Here is a 19,612-nt window from a genome sequence, read left to right as displayed (position 1 = left end):
AAAATCTGGATATTTTAATGACTAATTAAATGTCAAGTGCAACAGCAAATCTAGTACACAAGCAAGGCAAGGCAGAGAAGTGGGGGAGAAGGCCGAAGAGATGGAAAGGACCTTCTTGGGAAGGGCCCTGAAGGCTGTGCTGAAGAGTCTCACTTCATCTTGGAAGCAGTAAGAACCAACAGACATGAAAGCAAGGAAATGACATAATCTTATGTTAATTTCAGAAGTGTCACTCTGGCTGCAGTGTGGAATCAACTGGGAGAGCAAGATCAGAGGAAGATAACTTGAGGCAGGTGTAGCAGTCTGAGTAATAAATGATTAGGGCCTGAATTAAGTCAGGGAGAGCAGGAATGGTGACAGGGTGCAGTATCTAACTAGATGTAGGCAGCGAGAGAGAAGAACCAGTCAAACAAATATCACTTCCAGGTCTCTGGTCTGGGTGGCCAGATGAACAGCAATGCTTTCACGGAGATTTAAATGACCTTTACACGAATTTTCTGTAGTTATGGAAATACTCGTTATCCAGGTGATGGTTACATATGAGCTATATATGAGCTAAATTTATATATGAGCTAAATTTCACCAAGCTCTACCCTTAAGCGTTGTCCATTTCCCTGAATATTAATTATACCTCAGTAAACTACTATTACCTTACTTACTTATTATTTATATCCTAGATATAAATGATCTTTCAGTCACAGCTAAACATTAAGCAAATACGCACATTTAAGATAAAAATCTCAAGGTCCCAAACCAGGTAACAATCTGAAATGTTGAAGAGATATCAGAGTTCTAATAAGACCTCCCAGTTCTCAGTTTAAAAAGGATAAAAAACACATAACAAAGAAATTTTAAATCTATGTGCGAAATAAATGCCCATGCAACAAGCATTTATTGTAGCCCAAAACAAACCTAGTCACGTAGTATTGTAGGCGATGTAAAAATGTTTGGCCACACGCTCCTTTCAATTAAGAAAATACCACACGCGCACAAAAAACTAAAGTAGAGAGCGACAGGGGCCAAAGAAATGTTGCAAACGCGAAGTGGTGAGAAATTTAACTGGGATCGCTACTGACTGAGGCTATACGGGTAAGCTCCGCGGAAATGGCGGGATGTAGTTGAAGTCCCGGAGGTGTGTTCCCGCTCCAAGGGCTCGAACCGGCCGATGGCCGTGCAAGGGAACCCTGTGCCCGCCGCCGACCCAAGCACACCCACTGCCTCAGCTGAGGTCCCCCAGCCCCTCTAGTAGCCGCGGGCAGCGCTGGCCGCACGTGGGGCCGCACCGAGCCAGGCCCGACCCCGCGGCCACCTCGACTCCCGCCTGAGGAAGAGACTCTCCCGCTCGCACGCCCAGCGCGCCGCCTCACCGTGACTCCCGGCCCATGCTGCAGGCCGCGGGAAAGCGGCGCCCTTCGGGACCACGCGCAGGAGAACCGGACAAAGCAAGAGGCCGCACAGCCCTCAGCACGCCGGGCGAGGAGCAGCACTAACAAGCTGCAGCAGCCACAGCAGCAGGCACCATCCGATCGCGGCCAAAGAAAACAGGACGTGCTGGCGCCAGCGGCAGGAGGAAGGAAAAAGCGGGCCGGAAGCGGCTATCGCTCCACAGCGCCCCCTCTCGGCTGGAGGCCGCACAGTGCCGGCTGCGCCTAAAGAGGTTGCCTCGGCCGGGTTTTCCCTGCACAGCCGCGGAAGCCCCCTACGCTTGGTGAGGTAGAGGGTGATGCCTCAGCCAAGCAAGCCCTGGGAGGGTCTTTCCTACAGCGGGCACTGAAACGCCATAAGCAACCCCGAGCTGTCCCAGGAAGTGTACTGACATCTAAGCGATGCTACAAACATCTCCATTCACTCTCATCATTTCTACATGCATTCATTTAAACATATTGTTACATGTCAGGCATGTTCTACCTTCCAACGAGCTTTCAATCTCGTGGCAGATATAGGCATTAACAAAAACATAAGCAGATGTAACAGAAAAGAGATTCTATCATAAGAAAGGGGTTCAGAAAAAGAGTTCCCTAAGGAAGTGACCCTTGAGGTATGATTTGAAGACTGAGTAGGAGTTAACTTGGTGAAGAGGACGAAGAGCTAAAAATACGTTACACAAGATAATGGCTCTCAACATTGCCTGCGCTTGGGAGCTTAAAAATACATATACGGATGCGTGTGTTCCATTCTGATATTCTGATTTGATTGGTCTGGAGTGCTTCCAGTGCATTGGGAATTTTAAAGCTTCCCAGGTGATTGTGAAGTACAGTCCCGTCAAGGCGAAGAACGACTCGCCTAGTGGAACTTACGCTGCAATGTTGAGTTGTTTTAGCAGAAAGCTGTAAAGGAGTTGGGGACAGGCTCTCACTTACTTTACGTGCCTCTGTACTACTTTATGTTCTTACACATAAGGATGTTAGAAAAGTTCCATATTTTGACTGTGGCAGTCATTGCATGGATGTTTGTCAAGATTCATTGAACCGTACGCTTTATTTTTATTTTATTGTTATTTTTTTTGGCCGTGCCCCACAGCCTGCGGTATCTTAGCTCCCCAACCCGGGGCCCTGCAGTGGAAGCGTGGAGTCCTAACCACTGGACGGCCAGTGAGTTCCCTGAACTGTATGCTTTAAATTGGTGTGTTTTATTGTATGTAAATCTTACCTCGATAAATTTGAATTTTTAAAAAATGAAACCAACGAGTTTAAGACTCTAAGACTGGCTTCTGCTCTTCCTCTGTGATTTATTGCCCACCTGTGGCTGCAGGGCAGACCATGCCAAGGGTAAGGAAGGCCTGAGCCAATATATGACAGAATGGACACCAATGAGGGTCAGGTATGAGAGCCATTGTAAATTGCTTGTATGTGGGCTGAAGGTAAGGAGTGTGGAGACACTGACAAGTGGTCAGATTCTGGATGTATTCCACAGGCAGCTTTCCAAACACTAATTGATAAAATGGATGTGAGCTGCAAGGGTAAGGGAGGAATAAAGATGACTCCCAGGTTTTGAACAGAGCTACTCTGGATTGTGGTGAATTTGTGGAGATGAAAAAGGCCTGGGTGCAGCAGATTTGGTGGGAAAAGGAGAGAAAATCAGTGTTTCTGCCTACTAGATATCCAGAAGGAGATAATGGCTGAAAGGAAATATATGAGTCTGGAGTTCAAAGGAGAAATAGAGATTGGAGAGATAAGGGTCATAAGCACTTTATAGAATGTATAATACAGATCTTCCTCAACTTAGGATGGGATTACATCCTGATAAAACCCATCGTAAGTTTAAAACACTGCAAGGGGAAAATGCATTTTAATATACCTAACCTACCCATCATAACTTAGCCTAGCCTACCTTAAACGTGTCAGAACACACACATTAGCCTGCAGTTGGGCAGAATCATCTAACACAAAGCCTATTTTATAATAAAGTGTTGAATATCTCATGTAATTTATTGAATACTATACTGAAAGTGAAAAGCAGAACGGTTTTAAGTGGATCATCATGGACTGGGAGCTGCAGCTCTCTGCCACTGCCCAGCATCAGTAGAGAGTATCATACTGCAGATGGCTAGCCCAGGAAGAGATCAAAATTCAAAATTCAAAGCACGGTTTCTAACGAATGTGTCACTTTTTTTTAAAAATTAATTTATTTTATTTATTTATTTTTGGCTGCGTTGGGTCTTCGTTGCTGTGCGCGGGCTTTCTCTAGTTGCAGCGAGCGGGGTCTACTCTTCGCTGTGGTGCGCGGGCTTCTCATTGAGATGGCTTCTCTTGTTGCAGAGCACGGGCTCTAGGTGAATGGGCTTCAGTAGTTATGGCACGAGGGCTCAGTAGTTGTGGCATGTGGGCTTCAGTGGTTGTGGCTCACGGGTTCTAGAGCACAGGCTCAGTAGTTGTGGCGCATGGGCTTAGTTGCTCCGCGGCATGTGGGATCTTCCCGGACCAGGGCTTGAACCCGTGTCCCCTGCGTTGGCAGGGGGATTCTTAATCACTGAGCCACCAGGGAAGCCCACAAATGTGTCACTTTGACATCACCATAAAGTCAAAAAATTGTAAGTCAAACCACCCTAACTAAGGGACTTTCTGTATATGGTATTTGAAGCCAAGGAACTGGATGAGACCATGCAAAAATTGATATAGCTCGAACAGATTTTTTAAATCACTTATTCAAATTTCTTGATTTTAAGGGAGAGTACTGAGACATGGGAAACAAATTTAATCCCAGATCACTAATCTTCTTGGAATCTAAACTGGAACCAGAACCCAGGCATCTGATACCCAGGCCAGAGCTTTTTCCAAGATACTTCATTTCTAACTCCCTTTTTTTTTTTAATAGTTTTATTTTCTTTTTTAATATTCATTTATTTAGTGGCTGCCCTAGGTCTTTAGTTGCAGCATGCAGGATCTTCAGTTGCAGCATGCATGCAGGATCTAGTTCCCTGACCAGGGATCGAACCCCAGCCCCCCACACTGAGAGTGCAGAGTCTTAACCACTGGACCACCAGGGAAGTACCTCTAACTCCCTTTTAAGAGAACATATTCACGTGACAATTCTAACTGGCTTTTTGTGCCCACAGCATATTTACGGTAAGTTCACAGCATTTCTATGTCCTTGAAGAAACTACTTTTATCTATTAGCAGAGGTGAAAGAAGTTAATTATAGTCTACTATGTCTCCAATACATCACTTATTTAGCAAACTGCCCTGGCTTCCAAAGCAGATTTTGATTCTAACTAACCTAGTTCTGAATCTCATAACCCTCTTGCTGTTTTTAACACCAACTGTGTGTACACACATCCGCTTATACAGCTAATAAGACTAAAAATCTACTGGTCAAAGATGTCACCTCTCAACAACCATCCTTTGTTGTTGTTGTTTTTTCTTTTTTTGGCTGCACCTCACGGCATGAGGAACTTCCCAGACAGAACCCGCGCCCCCTGCAGTGGAAGCGCAGAGCCTTAACCACCGGACCACCAGGGAAGTCCTCAACAACCATCCTTGGCAATCTAGTTTTAACTCATAAACATTTCAAATCCCTGAAATTTCTAAGTAAAAAAAATTCTTCTTAATTATTCCAAACACGAATAAACCTGCATTTCCATTTGATATTATTCAACATGCTTAAGCAAATATCATGTCTTCTCTTTGAAATAAATTTGATAATGACCTACAATTACTAAAACTTTGCATGTGTAAAGTGACAAAATGGAAGACATAAAATGTGCAATTGAAAATCCCTAGTGTCTTCCCAGGGATTGGGGAGAGTGTGACAAATTCAAGAATACTATCCAATCCTCTGGATATTAGATTTGTATGGAATTAGGAAAAATGTGTGCTTGTAATCTTACCCTAAGTCAAACGAATAGACTTAAATTGTTATACTTATTCTCCATCACTGTGGTTCAAAATAAAAAAACTTTGTGAGTAATAAAAAAAAAAAGTCTATATCACAAGAATTAATCAAACAGACGATACAAAAAAACTAGGGAAATGTAATACCAAGTGATAAAACACTTATGCTTTATACTCTTTTAAGTCAAACCTTCCAAATATGACAGTGTTACCACGTTAGTTAAAAGGGTATTTATGCTATTGGGTTGAATACTTCAGTCAATTCTTCAAATTCCATTTTTATATCTAATTATTCTATGCTTATTGCTTAAAAAACATACTTCTGAAAATCTAAAACTCAAAAGTAAAAATTTCCAATTCTGAGTTTGGTAATAAAATTTTTCATAAATTAAAATTAATATAGATTTCATAAATACCTTTTAATTTCACATGTATGAATCTTAATCATTTCCTCCATTAAATATTTATGCTGAAATAAAAATTAAGATACTGACTCAACGAGAAAAGATAAAATTGGCTACCTTATTCAGCCCTTATAAGTTAAAATGTGCAAACTTAACACTAGACAATTCAATTTCTTTCATTTTATTTTTAAGATGGCTCCATTTCTCAGGACAGAACAATACAAATACAAGATGCAGTCCTTGGGACTGGCTGAGACGACATTCATCTGCTCTCCTAAAAGCACTAGCTCAGCTCTCAAAGAGGAATTACAAATCTGAGTAGTTAGGGAAAGGTGTAGACTAGGAATTCTAATTAAACAAGAAAAATCGATTACTGACATTGGTACTCTAATCTTCACATCAGTATTAATACAAACTCAACCCTTTCCAGTCAGGGAACCTGCCATTCCATTCCTAATCAAGTGGTTTTACAACCTCAAAAAGTAAAAGAATTTCATAAAGGTGTAAACCAATATGCTTCCTTTAGAGTCACTGCAATATAGAAGAGAAATTTTTTTTTGTAAGCTTCTCTTTCTGAGTTCTGCAGGCTTCATGGTACTTCAGAGCCCCAATAATCAAGCAGTTCATGACAAAAGATAAAAGTGAAAAAGTAGACACAGAGATCTGTGAAAACTTCGCCCATTTTGCTATAAGTATCCATTGATCGATTTATTACTTCAGCAGGAATTCCGGATAATAGAAGCGCAGCTGTTAGTACTGTTGTCTTTATCTTCTTTTCACCCTGCATAGAGAAAGACTTCAATAAATCTTACAGCTTTCAGAAGACTACTTAAGCTCTATAAAAACATCAGTGCTGCTATTTTTGCCTAACTGATTTCAAAACTGTTAATGAAGTTTCAAAATATCAATCAATAATATATGAAGAAACATTTACTGAGCATATAATATGTAAAGCAGCAAACTGCTAGGCAATAGGGAAAAGACACCATTCTTGCTATCAGAACTTTTTTAAAAAGTCTTATCTTGGAGGCAAGATATAAATAATAATTTAAGATACATACAAAAGCTCAAGACAAAAACAGGAAAAGCATTACCAGACAGGACATAAATAATTGCTAAATGAACGACATGGATGACGTGTGCTATAGTGGCTCAAAGAAGACAGAAATTACTCCAGGGTTTTACATATAAGTAAAGCACAGGGAAGGATTTCAGAAGAAGTGGAATTAAAAACAGGCCTTTAAGAATGAGCAAGATTAAGATGAGCAAAAGTGAGAGGATAAATCTTATTGTAAGGTTAAGTCTCATGACAACAAAAGTCAGAAGAGTGATAGGTGTACTGGAGAACAGTGAATAATTTGTAACAGAATCAAAGGAACATTCTGTAGAGTCAGCCCTAATTGCCATCCAAAGGAATTCACATTTGTTTACATATGCAGCAGAATATCACTGAACATTTATTTCCTAATATAATTTTCTAGTCTCATTCTTTAAGAGATTCAAGGCTGAATTTTCATTTAATTTATTGATTTGGTATCACCAAATCCAATCACATGGTTCAAAACATTTTAAATATAAAAAGCTATAGTTACCCAAGAGAAATCAAAGCCTATGTCCACAAAAAAAACCCACTCAGGAAAGTTCTTTGTTGCTTTAGACATATTAACCAAAAATTGGAAACAACCAAGACGTCCAGCAATAGGTAATTAGACAAATTAATGGATATACTCACTCAATGGAGTATTACTCAGCAAAAAAAAAAAGAGAGAGAGAAAGAGAATGAACTACTTATGCACTCAACAATATGAATGAATATCAAAAATATGATGCAGAATGAAAGAAGCCTTGCACAAAGAAGTACATACAGGAACGATCCCATTTAAAATAAGTACTAAAACAACCAAAACTAATCTACAGTGGGAAAAAGAAAATCAGACCTTCATGGTGCAGGACTTGGGACTGCCTGGAAAAGGACATGATGGAACTTCCTGACAGTAATGTTCTAAATCTTAAAGGATTTGGGTTTCACAGGTTGTCAAAACTCATTAAATGGTATAATAAGGACTTGAGCATTTCACTGTTATGAAAATTTTACCTCAAAATAACTAAAAAGAACCATAAAGAAACACTGAATTGTAGTTGATATATAAACTGAAATGTGTAGGGGTAAAATATACTGATGTCTTCATCTACAACATACTTTGAAATGCATCAAGAAAGAAAAGATGTATTAAAAAAAGATGTATTGAAAATGGATAGAAAATTGGGTGAATATATGATAAATACAATGAAATGTTCACTACAGAATCTAGGTGGTAAGCATAAACGGGTGTTCACTGCACAATTCTTTCAACTTTTCTGTTGAAACCTATTAACAACAAAATGTTTTCTTGAAAGAAAATTATACAGTAATCTCCCTTCCTTTTCTCTCCCCGTTTACCTAGTAACCGATACACACTCTATCACAAATAACCACTGTTAAAAATTTCATGTAATATTTTTCCAGAGTTTCTTTACACATATACAAGCAAAATCAAATACATAGGATTTTCCTCCTTTTTACAAAAAAAAGGAGTATACTATAGATGCTATTCTGTATTTTTATATCTTAATATTTCTTGGAGAGCTTAACATTATCAGTACATGGAGACCTTTATCATTCTGAATGGATAGGCCATAATTTTTTTTAACTAGTCACTTATTAGTAGACATTTAGGTTGTTTCCAAACTTTTGCTATTGCAAAACTAAAATCAATGTTTCAAGGGTAAATTTCTAAACAAATGCTTTAATTAAAATTACATTTTTGGAGGGGATCAATGAATATACATCTAATCATAAAAAAAGTTTTAATTAAAAAATAAAATTACAGGGCTTCCCTGGTGGCACAGTGGTTAAGAATCCGCCTGCCAGTGCAGGGGACACGGGTTCGAGCCCTGGTCCAGGAAGATCCCACATGCCGCGGGGCAACTAAGCCCATGCGCCAAAACTACTGAGCCTGCGCTCTAGAGCCCACGAGCCACAGCTACTGAGCCTGCATGCCACAACTACTGAAGCCCGCGCGCCTAGAGCCGGTGCTCCGCAACAAGAGAAGCCACCGCAATGAGAGGCCCACGAACTGCAACGAAGAGTAGCCCCCACCCGCCGCAACTAAAGAAAGCCCGCGCACAGTAAAGACCCAACGCAGCCAGAACTAAAATAAATAAATAGATAAATATATTAAAAAAATAAAATAATAAATAAGTAAATAAATAAAATTACATATCTTTCTTTATTCTTTTACTTTGTGGATTTGACTATTTGACCCCTCAAAAAAATGTTTCAAACCCATTAAACACACACATGAGGTCTATCAGTGCATTACAAATGACTAAGCAAACAGTCAAGTAGCCATTTTTCAGCAAAAATCTCACACAAAAACTCAATTACACAAGTAAGGTTATCTTCTCTACTGGCAAGGCAAGTTCCATAAAACTGTATAGTATAATTGGAGTCAAGCTGACCAGATAAACACTGATACACCCCATGATTCTGTTCTGTAAGTATGGCCAAATATTTCTTACAAATATCAGACCCTTGGCATTAAAGATAAAGTGCACTGTCATTAAGTGTTCAGTAAGGAGCACAGTAAGATAACTGAACCCATTTTAAAAATAACTTCCTTTGTTAAAAACAAAATATATTACTAAATTTACTAAGTAATTAAGTTGAACACTTTCTTAGACAAGTACTATTCAGACTCTGTCATGAGGCTTTTCCCCTATTCCATGGTGGACCAACATTTTTGTAAAATATGACAAAAATGTTATGGCAATGTCATATTGCTATACAAGTTTCTAATTACTTACTTTCTGAACTGAACTTATTACAAACAGAAACAAATAGTTTGAAGATCTGCACTTGTGAGCCAATCACTCTTTGAATAGCACTGATTCAGACCATAAGTATAAGTAATTTTTTTTAAGTTCTTAAAATCATCTAGTTGTTAATCTAAATATATCACCATAATTCAGAAAAAATTTTAATTACCTTAGGAAAATATTTGTATAGTCCCATGTATGCGAGTTGTAAAGTAAGAAATGGAGCAAATATGGACTGTGAAGACAGAAGATAAAGTTACATATTTCCAACATAATCGTTCAAATCACAATAAATCAAACTAACAGCAGTTATAAAATTCCAAGCAAAACAACTGTAATAAAATATTTAATTTTAGTGGCTGAAAGGATTCTTGTTTTTGCAAATGAGTGACAAAAATAAAGAGATTTGATTTCCTTAACATAAAACATGTTTCTCAAGTCAAGCCACATTCTTTCAACATCCCCCAAAATTCCCTCTCTCTTAAAAACTTACCTTTTAAATAATTTAAAAGGTAACTTCTCAGCGGTGATTTGATGTATAATCATCGTGCAGTAACATCTCTCTCAACTAGAGGTAATTAACTGACAATTTGAAAGCATACCTAAAACGCTCAATACGCAAAAGAGATGCCATACATACCTCACTCACACTTCGGGGCAAGAAATGAATTCATCTCTGGCCCTCAAATGACGAGGTGTTTTGTTTTTTTTTAAATAAATTTATTTATTTTTATTTCTTTATTTTTGGCTGTGTTGGGTCTTCGTTTCTGTGCGAGGGCTTTCTCTAGTTGCTGCGAGTGGGGGCCACTCTTCATCGTGGTGCGTGGGCCTCTCACTGTCACGGCCTCTCTTGTTGCGGAGCACAGGCTCCAGATGCGCAGGCTCAGTAGTTGTGGCTCACGGGCCCTGTTGCCCCGCGGCATGTGGGATCTTCCCAGACCAGGGCTCGAACCCGTGTCCCCTGCATTGGCAGGCAGATTCTCAACCACTGCGCCACCAGGGAAGCCCGAGGTGTTTTTATTATAGATAAAATGGCTTGGTTATCTCACTTCTCACACAAAAAAACAGAAAAGATCAAAATTATACCTAATTTACATTTATTTCTAAAGTTAAAATAGGGAGTGAAGGAGCAAATATTACTAGATGGAAGAATAGTGAGAGCAGTGATTAATAGCTGAAAATCTGACAGCAAAAAAAAAAAGCCCAGAAAGCCAAAAAACCTCACACAAAATGAGGCACAAAAATAGGACATAATTTTAAAAGCATGGAAGTACAGAGCCCCTTAGATAAGACAAAAAAAGTAGCTATACATCTCACTAAATGCTGAAAGCTATGATGCTAATTTATCATCAGGAAAAAAAAATATCGAATCTGTTCAACAGATTCTCTTTAAGAAAAAACTGGCATAAAAATAGACTTTTAGGGAATTCGTTGGTGGCACAGTGGTTAAGAATCCGCCTGCCAACGCAGGGGACACGGGTTCGAGCCTTGGTCCAGGAAGATCTCACATGCCGTGGAGCAACCAAGCCTGTGTGCCACAACTACTGAGCCCGTGAGCCACAACTACTGAGCCCACATGCCACAACTATTGAAGCCCACGTGCCTAGAGCCCATGCTCCGTAACAAGAGAAGCCACCGCAATGAGAAGCATGCACACCACAAAGAAGAATAGCCCCCACTTGCCGCAACTAGAGAAAGGCTACGTGCAGCAACAAAGACCCAATGCAGGCAAAAATAAATAAATTAATTTTTTTTAAAAAAGATGAGAATTTCCATTAAAAAAATAGGCTTTTAAAAACGTTTTTTCTGGGCTTCCCTGGGGGCACAGTGGTTAAGAATCCACCTGCCAATGCAGGGGACACGGGTTCGAGCCCTGGTCTGGGAAGATCCCACATGCCGCGGAGCAACTAAGCCTATGCACCACAACTACTGAGCCTGTGCTCTAGAGCCCGCGAGCCACAACTACTGAGCCTGCGTGCCACAACTAGTGAAGTCCGCGTGCCTGGAGCCTGTGTTCCGCAGCAAGAGGAGCCACCACAATGAGAAGCCCAAGCACCGCAACGAAGAGTAGCCCCCGATCGCCCTAACTAGAGAAAGCCCGTGTGCAGCAACAAAGACCCAATGCAGCCAAAAATAAATAAATAAAATAAATAAATTTAAAAAATAATAATAATAAAAAACCCTTTTTTTCTTAATAACATAAACCTTAATTATCTGAAAATTTACTTATGTGGCTGGTACTTGGTATTCTTAAAATGTCTACTGAATGGAAATACCTCAAAGAGCAAGACACTGTTATGCTTTTCTTCTTTCCTCCACATACTATGAAACAAAAGGACCAAAAAATCCCAACTTTCACTGAACAGCCACGGCATATGAAGGTACAACAAAAATGAACTGCTGGGGCTTCCCTGGTGGCGCAGTGGTTGAGAGTCTGCCTGCCGATGCGGGGGACGCGGGTTCGAGCCCTGGTCTGGGAGGATCCCGCGTGCCGCGGAGCGGCTGGGCCCGTGAGCCACAATTACTGAGCCTGCGCGTCTGGAGCCTGTGCTCCCCAACAAGAGAGGCCGCGATAGTGAGAGGCCCGCGCACCGCGATGAAGAGTGGCCCCCGCTTGCCGCAACTGGAGAAAGCCCTCGCACAGAAACGAAGACCCAACACAGCCATAAATAAATAAATAAATAAATAAAAATTAAAAAAAAAAAAAAAATGAACTGCTCCTATGATAATACTACACTATAAAATGCAGAATGCCTTCTGAACCATAAAAAAATTACATCACATTCAGGACCATAGGAACTGCATTTTAATATTTCAAATTTGAAAAGTGGTAATTAATATATAGTATATGTAGGTAATTTACCCTTTGGTTTTGGAATCAAAGTGCCTGGGTTTAATCCCAGCTGTCACTTAGTAGTGTGACCCTGGACAAATGATTTCACCTGAGTCTTCATTCCCTCATCTATAAAACAGATTCAAATGATACCTGGTTCACTAGGGGCAGGACAGGAAAAAAGACGCAGACATAGAGAATGGACTTGAGTACACGGGGAGGGGGAAGGGTAAGCTAGGACGAAGTGAGAGAGTGGCATGGACTTATATATACTACCAAATGTAAAACAGATAGCTAGTGGGAAGCAGCCGCATAGCACAGGGAGATCAGCTCGGTGCTCTGTGACCACCTAGAGGGGTGGGATAGGGAGGGCGGGAGGGAGACGCAAGAGGGAGGAGATATGGGGATATATGTATATGTATAGCTGATTCACTTTGCTATACAGCAGAAACTAACACACCATTATAAAGCAATTATACTCCAATAAAGATGTTAAAAAAAAATGATACCTGGTTCATAAGGATGAGGTTAAATGAATTAATATATGTAAAGCACTTAGAACGTTACTTAGCATGTAGAAAGATTTTAGCAATTATTATCAGGCTCTGTATTTAACCAGAACACCTCATTCTATACCTAAGGCGAATAGCAGTTTATAACACATCTCCAAACATCCACACGAATCTGGTAAATATTAAGTTACTGTTGGCAATGAATCTTACAAAAGCACTCATTATTATCATCAATTTGCATTTTCCACTGTTTCTTACCAAATATTTGCAAACAAAAGCTCTGACTCCAAAGGCAAGAAGAGCACATCCCACCAATCTAAATATTCGAAAAGAGTCAAATTCTTCGGTTGTATTTCCATCCTCTTGGTTGGGTTTTTCACTAATCAACTGTTTCCTTAGCTTCATTGCTTCTTCAAATCTGGAGAGGTACTGTTCTAGGCCATGGCGAGAACCCCTCTGGACAGTGTCTGCTGTCAGGTCTCCTCTGTTGCGCTGCCGGAACTCAAGGCTTACATCGATACTGCACTCAGGAGGTTTAATGAAAGAGTCCAATTTGTCTCCCAGCTGAGTCCCCTTTACCTCGGCCACACCACTCTGCTGGTCAGTTGTTCCTGTACTGACCGAATCACCCAGCACTACTCGCTTTGAAACTGAAGGAATGGTGAGGGAGTTCAGTTTATCACTGTCCTGCTGCTTTGATTTTGTTTGACTTTCTTCTTCTGAGAAAAGAAATTTAGAAGCCTTAAGTATTACGTACTGGCAAACACCTTTCTTATTAGTATTTAAAAATATGCCACTAGAGCTAGAACTTCACAGCCTCTGAATTTAATTAATACTGATTCTTCATGAGACAAACTAGTTCCTTCCTCTACACACTCAAAATGTCAAAAAGAGTATTCCTTCAGAGGATATACCCCAAACTTTGGGGGTAGAAGATAACGCTATTAGACAAATTGGGAAAGACAGTTAGGGATGGAGATTTTTTAAAATCTGTATTTTTAATATTACATTTCTGAATCCAGAGTCCTGTCAGCATAGGGTGTGGCATATACTACAGCTACGGTTTACGTAATCCTTCTACTGTAATCTGGCAGCCATTAGCAGGTATTTAAGCAGTTTTAGGATGCTGTTCTGGTTTAAAACAAAACAAAGGGAAAAAAAACCTTTAATGACAGATAAAATAAAAATTTCAAAGCAAAATAACAAAGTAGACGTTTTGGGAAAGAATAAATATTCTACTACTAATCATTAAAGGGGAAAATGTGTCTTCCAATGATTGTTCTAGAATTTGAAATAGGGCTCTTACCTCTCTTGGCAGTTTTCAGTCGCAAACCTGTTAACTGTCTAAAAGTTCAGAGCTATACATCTAAAGCCCCACAGAGCAGAAGTCACAAGGATCTAAGGAACGTGCAATCAGTGACTAAAGGCCAAATATTAAAGGCAACGCTCAATGGTAATTCAGAGAACACTAGCTCATACTGAGTGTAAATATTCACATGAAAAAAAATTTTAAGAAACTCATTGTACATGTCATTGGGGGAGAAATGAGGAACTCTCTTCAGTGTTAAATGCAGTTCCTGACATCACTCACATCAATCTCAGCACACTAGGAGATAAGGCCTCAGATGGGCATGTCCCACTTGTTGGGTTTCTAAAAAATGGTCCCTCCAATTTTTTTCACCTGTTTAAGAAGGCCTGTAGATGACAGTGTGGAGAGCACCGAACACAGACACTAGGATTTGACCGTAAGAGTCTCTGATCCACGTAGGAAGAACCAGGGGGCAGTTCAGTAAAGACAAGCTCATGCAGGCCGACAGAGTTACAGCCAAAGGCAAAAGAAGGTACAAGCCAGGGAAGGCACTGGAAGGGAAAGCATTTGGAAAGGAAATAAAGGCAGGCAATCTTCCCGACGGGCACAATAGACAGAGCAGTCTGGGGATAAAATGTGCGCCCTTCAAGAGAGGCGAGGGAGTGGGTAAGGAGGAAGGGGGCCGTCTCAGGGTAACTGGGCAGAGGGCACCACGGCACAGGGTCTCAGGAGCGAGAGTTTCGCAGCCGGCGGCGGAGGTGGGGACAACCTAAGGGCGGAGCCCCCGGAAAACTGAGGAAAGAGACTAGAAACGTCGTGGGGTTAAGAAGTGAGAACTGAGGATATCATCAAAGGGATGGGGCCAGAGGGGAGGTCAGAGAGCAGGGTTTGGTCAAAAAGGTCAGCAGGGTGGAGGAGGGAAAGGAAGAATGATCCCGAAGACTCAAAAGGGATGGGCAGGAGACTGTGGGGAAACGGAGGTTCTCACCGGCGCCGCTCCCCGGCCTGTGAAAGCCCATGATTCGGTTGATGCGCTGTTCCGAGTTCATGAGCAGCTTTCTCCGCCGCAGCTCGGCCCGACGCTGGGAAGCCGACAGGCCTGAGCCCGCCGGGGCCCCCGGCCGGTCACCGCTGTCGGTAGCGATGGTGACCGATTCCATCTTCCCCTCCACAATCCGGGAGTGGTGACGGTGACAGCAGCGGGAGCCGCGGCGACGAAGAGTCCTGACCGGGCTGCAGGGCGAGCGTCCCTCTACCTCTGTGGACCCGCCCCCTTCCCTAGAGCTGGGCCGCAAATGCAGCCTAAGCACGCGCGCCGCCTGACGGGACCAAGCGCGAGCCTTGCGCCGCCATCTTGAGTGAGGGCATCGCTGGAAGCTTCAGTTCCTCCCACCTGGGCTGGCCCGCGTTGCTCCTCTCCCCGCGCCAGCGGGACCCGGTGGCGATCCCTCGGAAGTGAAGAAAACCGGCACCTAGCCTGACGCACGGAAAACGTATGGGACCGAGGAATAAACTCCTCCCACCTGGTGCCAGGAAGCAAAATGGAGATTGCAGCGGCAGGCACTGGTTTCCAGTGATCTTCTTCGGCCTCGCTTATAGGCTTCGGGAATGCGTAACTCCGAGAGCGACGCTTTAGGGACCCTTGCGGTTGGGATTTGTTATTGGTGCTGATTCCTCATCTTCAGCAGTGCTACTACCAAATACACACCTGGTTCATTCCAGGCTTTCCTCATGTCTTTGTTCAAGACTTTCCCAGTGAAGCCTTCCCTTTCCGTTCTATTTAAATTGCCACCCCCTCTCAACACTCCTTATTCTCCTTATCTGCCTTTTCTCCTTAACAGTTATAACCGACTCGAAAGCTGAATGTACTTCTTGTGTTTATTATCTGCTTCTTACTAAAATGTAAGCTCCATGAAGACAAGTAATGTGTTTTGTTCACGGCTGCAACTCCTAGAACAGTGTGAGCGCTCAACAGGGTTGCTTTATCCATTAGGCCATGGTGAGGGCTCACAATAGGAGCCCAAGAAAATGTTTTATTTTGAATTTTTTTTAATGGAAGTATAGTTGATTTACAATATTGTGTTAGTTTCAGGTGTACAGCAAGGTGATCTGGTTATACATATTGATATATATGTATGTACATGTCTATGTTCTTTTTTAAATTATTCTTTTCCATTATAGTTTGTTACAAGATATTGAATATAGTTCCCTGTGCTATACAGTAAACCCTTGCTGTTTATCTGTTTTATATATGGAAGTGTGCATCTGTTAACCCCATACTCCCAATTTATCCCTCCCTTGCCCTTTGGTAACCATGAGTTTGTTTTCTTTGTGAGTCTGTTTGTTTTCTAAGTAAGTTCATTTATTTGAATTTTTTTTTAAATCAGAAGAAAAGTGTAGTAATAATTTTTGTATAATGATGAATCCAGCCTGGATTCTAGTCATTCTCATACTAACACAGTCATAAAATATAATTTTAAATATGCTTTTATAGAGGAAGGAGCCCACGAAAGCAAAATATCTACAGCCCACAAAAGTCATAATGCAGCCCTGGTGCACAGTAATGACTAAGTGAATGAGTAAATGAATGAAGGAATTGAATCCCTTGTCAACCCTTGCTGAGAGGACACCATGGCCAGTTCATACCTGAGGCTGCAGGGGGTGAGGCAGCCTAGTGTGTCCCCTGCAATGAAGCCTGCTCAAAGTCAGCAAGTGGGTGAAACCCTGCTTAGGTAGAAGGTAATAAAATACTATTTTTAACTGTTAGTCACCTGACCCTGTCTCAGACAGAAAAGGATTTTGAAAAAAAAGTGTAAAAACAAACAGCAACTTATCTTTTGGGTTCAACAATGTAAGGAGCTCAGGTATAAACATTGAACATTCCCCCTTGATTGGATAGCTAAATCTCAGGGACATGCCCTAGCTAGTAATTTTAAAGCATTAGAAATGGTTTCCCTGCATATCTGTACAGATCTACATCTCTGAGGCCCAGACTGTGCCTTAAAAACTTCTACAATGATTAATGATGTTGAGCATTCTTTCATGTTAAAAAAAAAAACAAAAAAAACTTCTACAATTGAAATAATTAAGTACTAGTAATAAATGTGCAGAACTTGATGAGGTAAAATCCTGATGAGTCAAGACCAAAAACAGTTCCAGGGTAAACAAAATGTTTTTTTCACTTGAGATAGCATATAGAAACCAAATGCATATTTTGATTCTTTAGATAGATGTGTTGATGTATGATGGCTGATAGAGTCAGGTAAGAATTTAAAGTGTCAAGATTTCATATTACATGCTTACTTATTTCTGGGAAACCATTTCCCTATGGGGTTTCCATAGTTATTAGATTTCCTTGTGCTTCTCAGTGGTATATGATTCCTTGCTAAATGATGTGCATACTTAACGATTCTTGTCTTAATTTTTATCTCCCTCACTATAGACTTTACACGGGCAAGCCCACCTCCATCTTTTTTTCTTGTGTGTGTGTGATTTTTTTGTCTCGTTTTTTTTTCCTTTAAAAAATTTTTAAATTTTTTAAAATTATTTTTTTTTCCATTTTAAAAAATTGACCACTTTGCCCCATGCTTAGCACTGAGAGCACTAGATTAAATTTACCTGAATAGTTGCAGAAATTTTTCTTTTGTGCCAAATCTTGGCATTTTCAATGAGTTTTATGTATAATTTTTATTTGATCCCAGCATTGTTTAGGTAGGCTAATATTAATACTTTGACAAATTGTAGCTACAAACTGACAAATATGTATGAACATATTGAGTCATAAGTAATAAAAGTAGAATTCAATCTGGGGTTAAATATAGACAGTAAGTTCATGCTTGGACACCTCTCTACTACACATAGCAATCAGTAACAGTTAAAAACATAAAGGGAGGGACTTCCCTGGTGGTCCAGTGGTTAAGAATCCGCCTTCCAATGCAGGGGATGCGGGTTCAATCCCTGGTCGGGGAACTAGGATCCCACATGCCACGGAGCAACTAAGCCCACGTGCCACAACAACTGAGCCCACGCACCGCAACGAACATCCCGTGCACCGCAACTAAGACCCGACGCAGCCAAATAAATAAATAAATATTAAAAAAAAAAACATAAAGGGAAAAAAAAGAAATAGCTGGCCTCAAAGACAAGAGAAACATCTCAGCAGATCAAAGTATCAGAAACAGCACAGTGGAGCTAAAGTCAGGTGCCTGTTGGGCTGCAGATCCAGAAGCAGGCAATGGTAGCACATTCTATGTGTAAGAGGACCTGAAAGTGCTCCACGTGAGACAAAGGGATGAACAGGACAAACTCGCTACTTGAGGTCTGCCCTCCCTGAAAAATATTCAAAATATCATTTGCTATTGGACTTCAGCTTAATAAACAGAGAGGCAGAAGAGAGGGCAAAAACTAGACTTCCCACTGTTGGTGACTGGAATGGTGATATCCCCAAATCACTGGACAGGAGCCCTAAAACACCTCAATGAGCCCTAGTTTTGGGAAAATGCAACCAGAAAACCCATAGACAGGGAGGGGGAAAGCTTGGACAGAGAGAGATGTGCTAAAATGAAAATAACCACCCTCCCAATCAAATAAGCCTAGAAACCCAAATTCTAACAAACATGAAGAAATACAACATTTAAATTCTGCCAGCCAAATTAAAAATTGGAATTCACTCCAGAAAGAATTTTATAGAACAATTTTAATACATTATTGAACAAAATAGGCAGAAATTAATCAAAAATAGAGTTAGTTATACAAATATAAAAATCAATAGATGAGATTAAACTCCAACTGGACATAGTCACAGAGGAATTAGTCACAGGAGGAATTCTGGAGACTTCCCTGGTGGTCTAGTGGGTAAGACTCTGCACTCCCAATGCACTCCCGGGGCCTGGGTTCCATCTCTGGTCAAGGAACTAGATCCCTCACGCATGCCACAACTAAGAAGTCTGCATGCCGCAACAAAGAGCCCGTGTGCCGCAACTAAGACCCGAGCAGCCAAAATAAATTTTAAAATAAATAAATATATAAATATTTTTTTAAAAAAGGAATTCTGAAGGTAAGAAAAGAATAGAGGGAATGACAGAAGCAAATATTTTAAGAGAAAATATATGTCAATTATACCTACATTTTAAAAATAAATAAAAATTTTAAAAATAACTGAGAATTTTCCAGAATTGAAGATCGACAAGGATCTCCAGATTAAAGCATGCTCTGAAAAGCAAGCAGGGTAAACAGTAAACTCAGAGTATTAAAACTATAGAATATTAAGGATAAAAGAAAAATCTTAAAAGCTAACAGATTATCTTCAAATAAACAACAATTAGACTTACAGTAGGCATCTTATCAATAACAAAAGGGTCCACAAG

The 19,612-nt window shown here is 40.6% G+C and overlaps 2 protein-coding genes across 4 annotated transcripts in view; both read right to left on the bottom strand.

Annotated features, from left to right (window-relative positions):
• Positions 1–1,542, bottom strand: part of DDX46 (DEAD-box helicase 46) — a 57,434-nt gene extending 55,892 nt beyond the window's left edge. For all 3 annotated transcript variants that reach the window (XR_011073110.1, XM_068535915.1, XM_068535916.1), the window contains exon 1: positions 1,368–1,542. Coding sequence is in view for 2 of the 3 variants with exons in the window: in XM_068535915.1 (XP_068392016.1) it covers positions 1,368–1,384 (17 nt within the window). In the remaining variant the exon portion in view is untranslated. The remainder of the gene's footprint in view (positions 1–1,367) is intronic.
• Positions 1,543–5,899: 4,357 nt separating this feature from the next.
• On the bottom strand, positions 5,900–15,601 carry CAMLG (calcium modulating ligand). Its single transcript, XM_068534428.1, has 4 exons — positions 15,235–15,601; positions 13,196–13,656; positions 9,762–9,827; positions 5,900–6,515 (listed from the first exon to the last, which is right to left on the bottom strand). The coding sequence occupies exons 1-4, from the start codon at positions 15,404–15,406 to the stop codon at positions 6,324–6,326; spliced, it is 891 nt and encodes a 296-aa protein (XP_068390529.1). The 5' UTR covers positions 15,407–15,601; the 3' UTR covers positions 5,900–6,323.
• Positions 15,602–19,612: the final 4,011 nt, after the last annotated feature.

The sequence above is a fragment of the Eschrichtius robustus genome, chromosome 2, assembly GCF_028021215.1.
Source record: "Eschrichtius robustus isolate mEscRob2 chromosome 2, mEscRob2.pri, whole genome shotgun sequence".
Taxonomy (NCBI): Eukaryota; Metazoa; Chordata; class Mammalia; order Artiodactyla; family Eschrichtiidae; genus Eschrichtius; species Eschrichtius robustus.
Note: the sequence above shows the minus strand (reverse complement) of the source record. Positions and strands in the feature narration are given on the sequence as shown.

Excerpts from the sequence above, each read along its gene's own strand:
- CAMLG (XM_068534428.1), bottom strand. The coding sequence starts at position 15,406 with ATGGAATCGGTCACCATCGCTACCGACAGCGGTGACCGGCCGGGGGCC. Across the intron at positions 13,657-15,234 it reads CAGGCCGGGGAGCGGCGCCG|AAGAAGAAAGTCAAACAAAA; the intron begins GTGAGAACCTCC and ends TTCTTTTCTCAG. Across the intron at positions 6,516-9,761 it reads TATACAAATATTTTCCTAAG|GGTGAAAAGAAGATAAAGAC; the intron begins GTAATTAAAATT and ends TTCTCTATGCAG.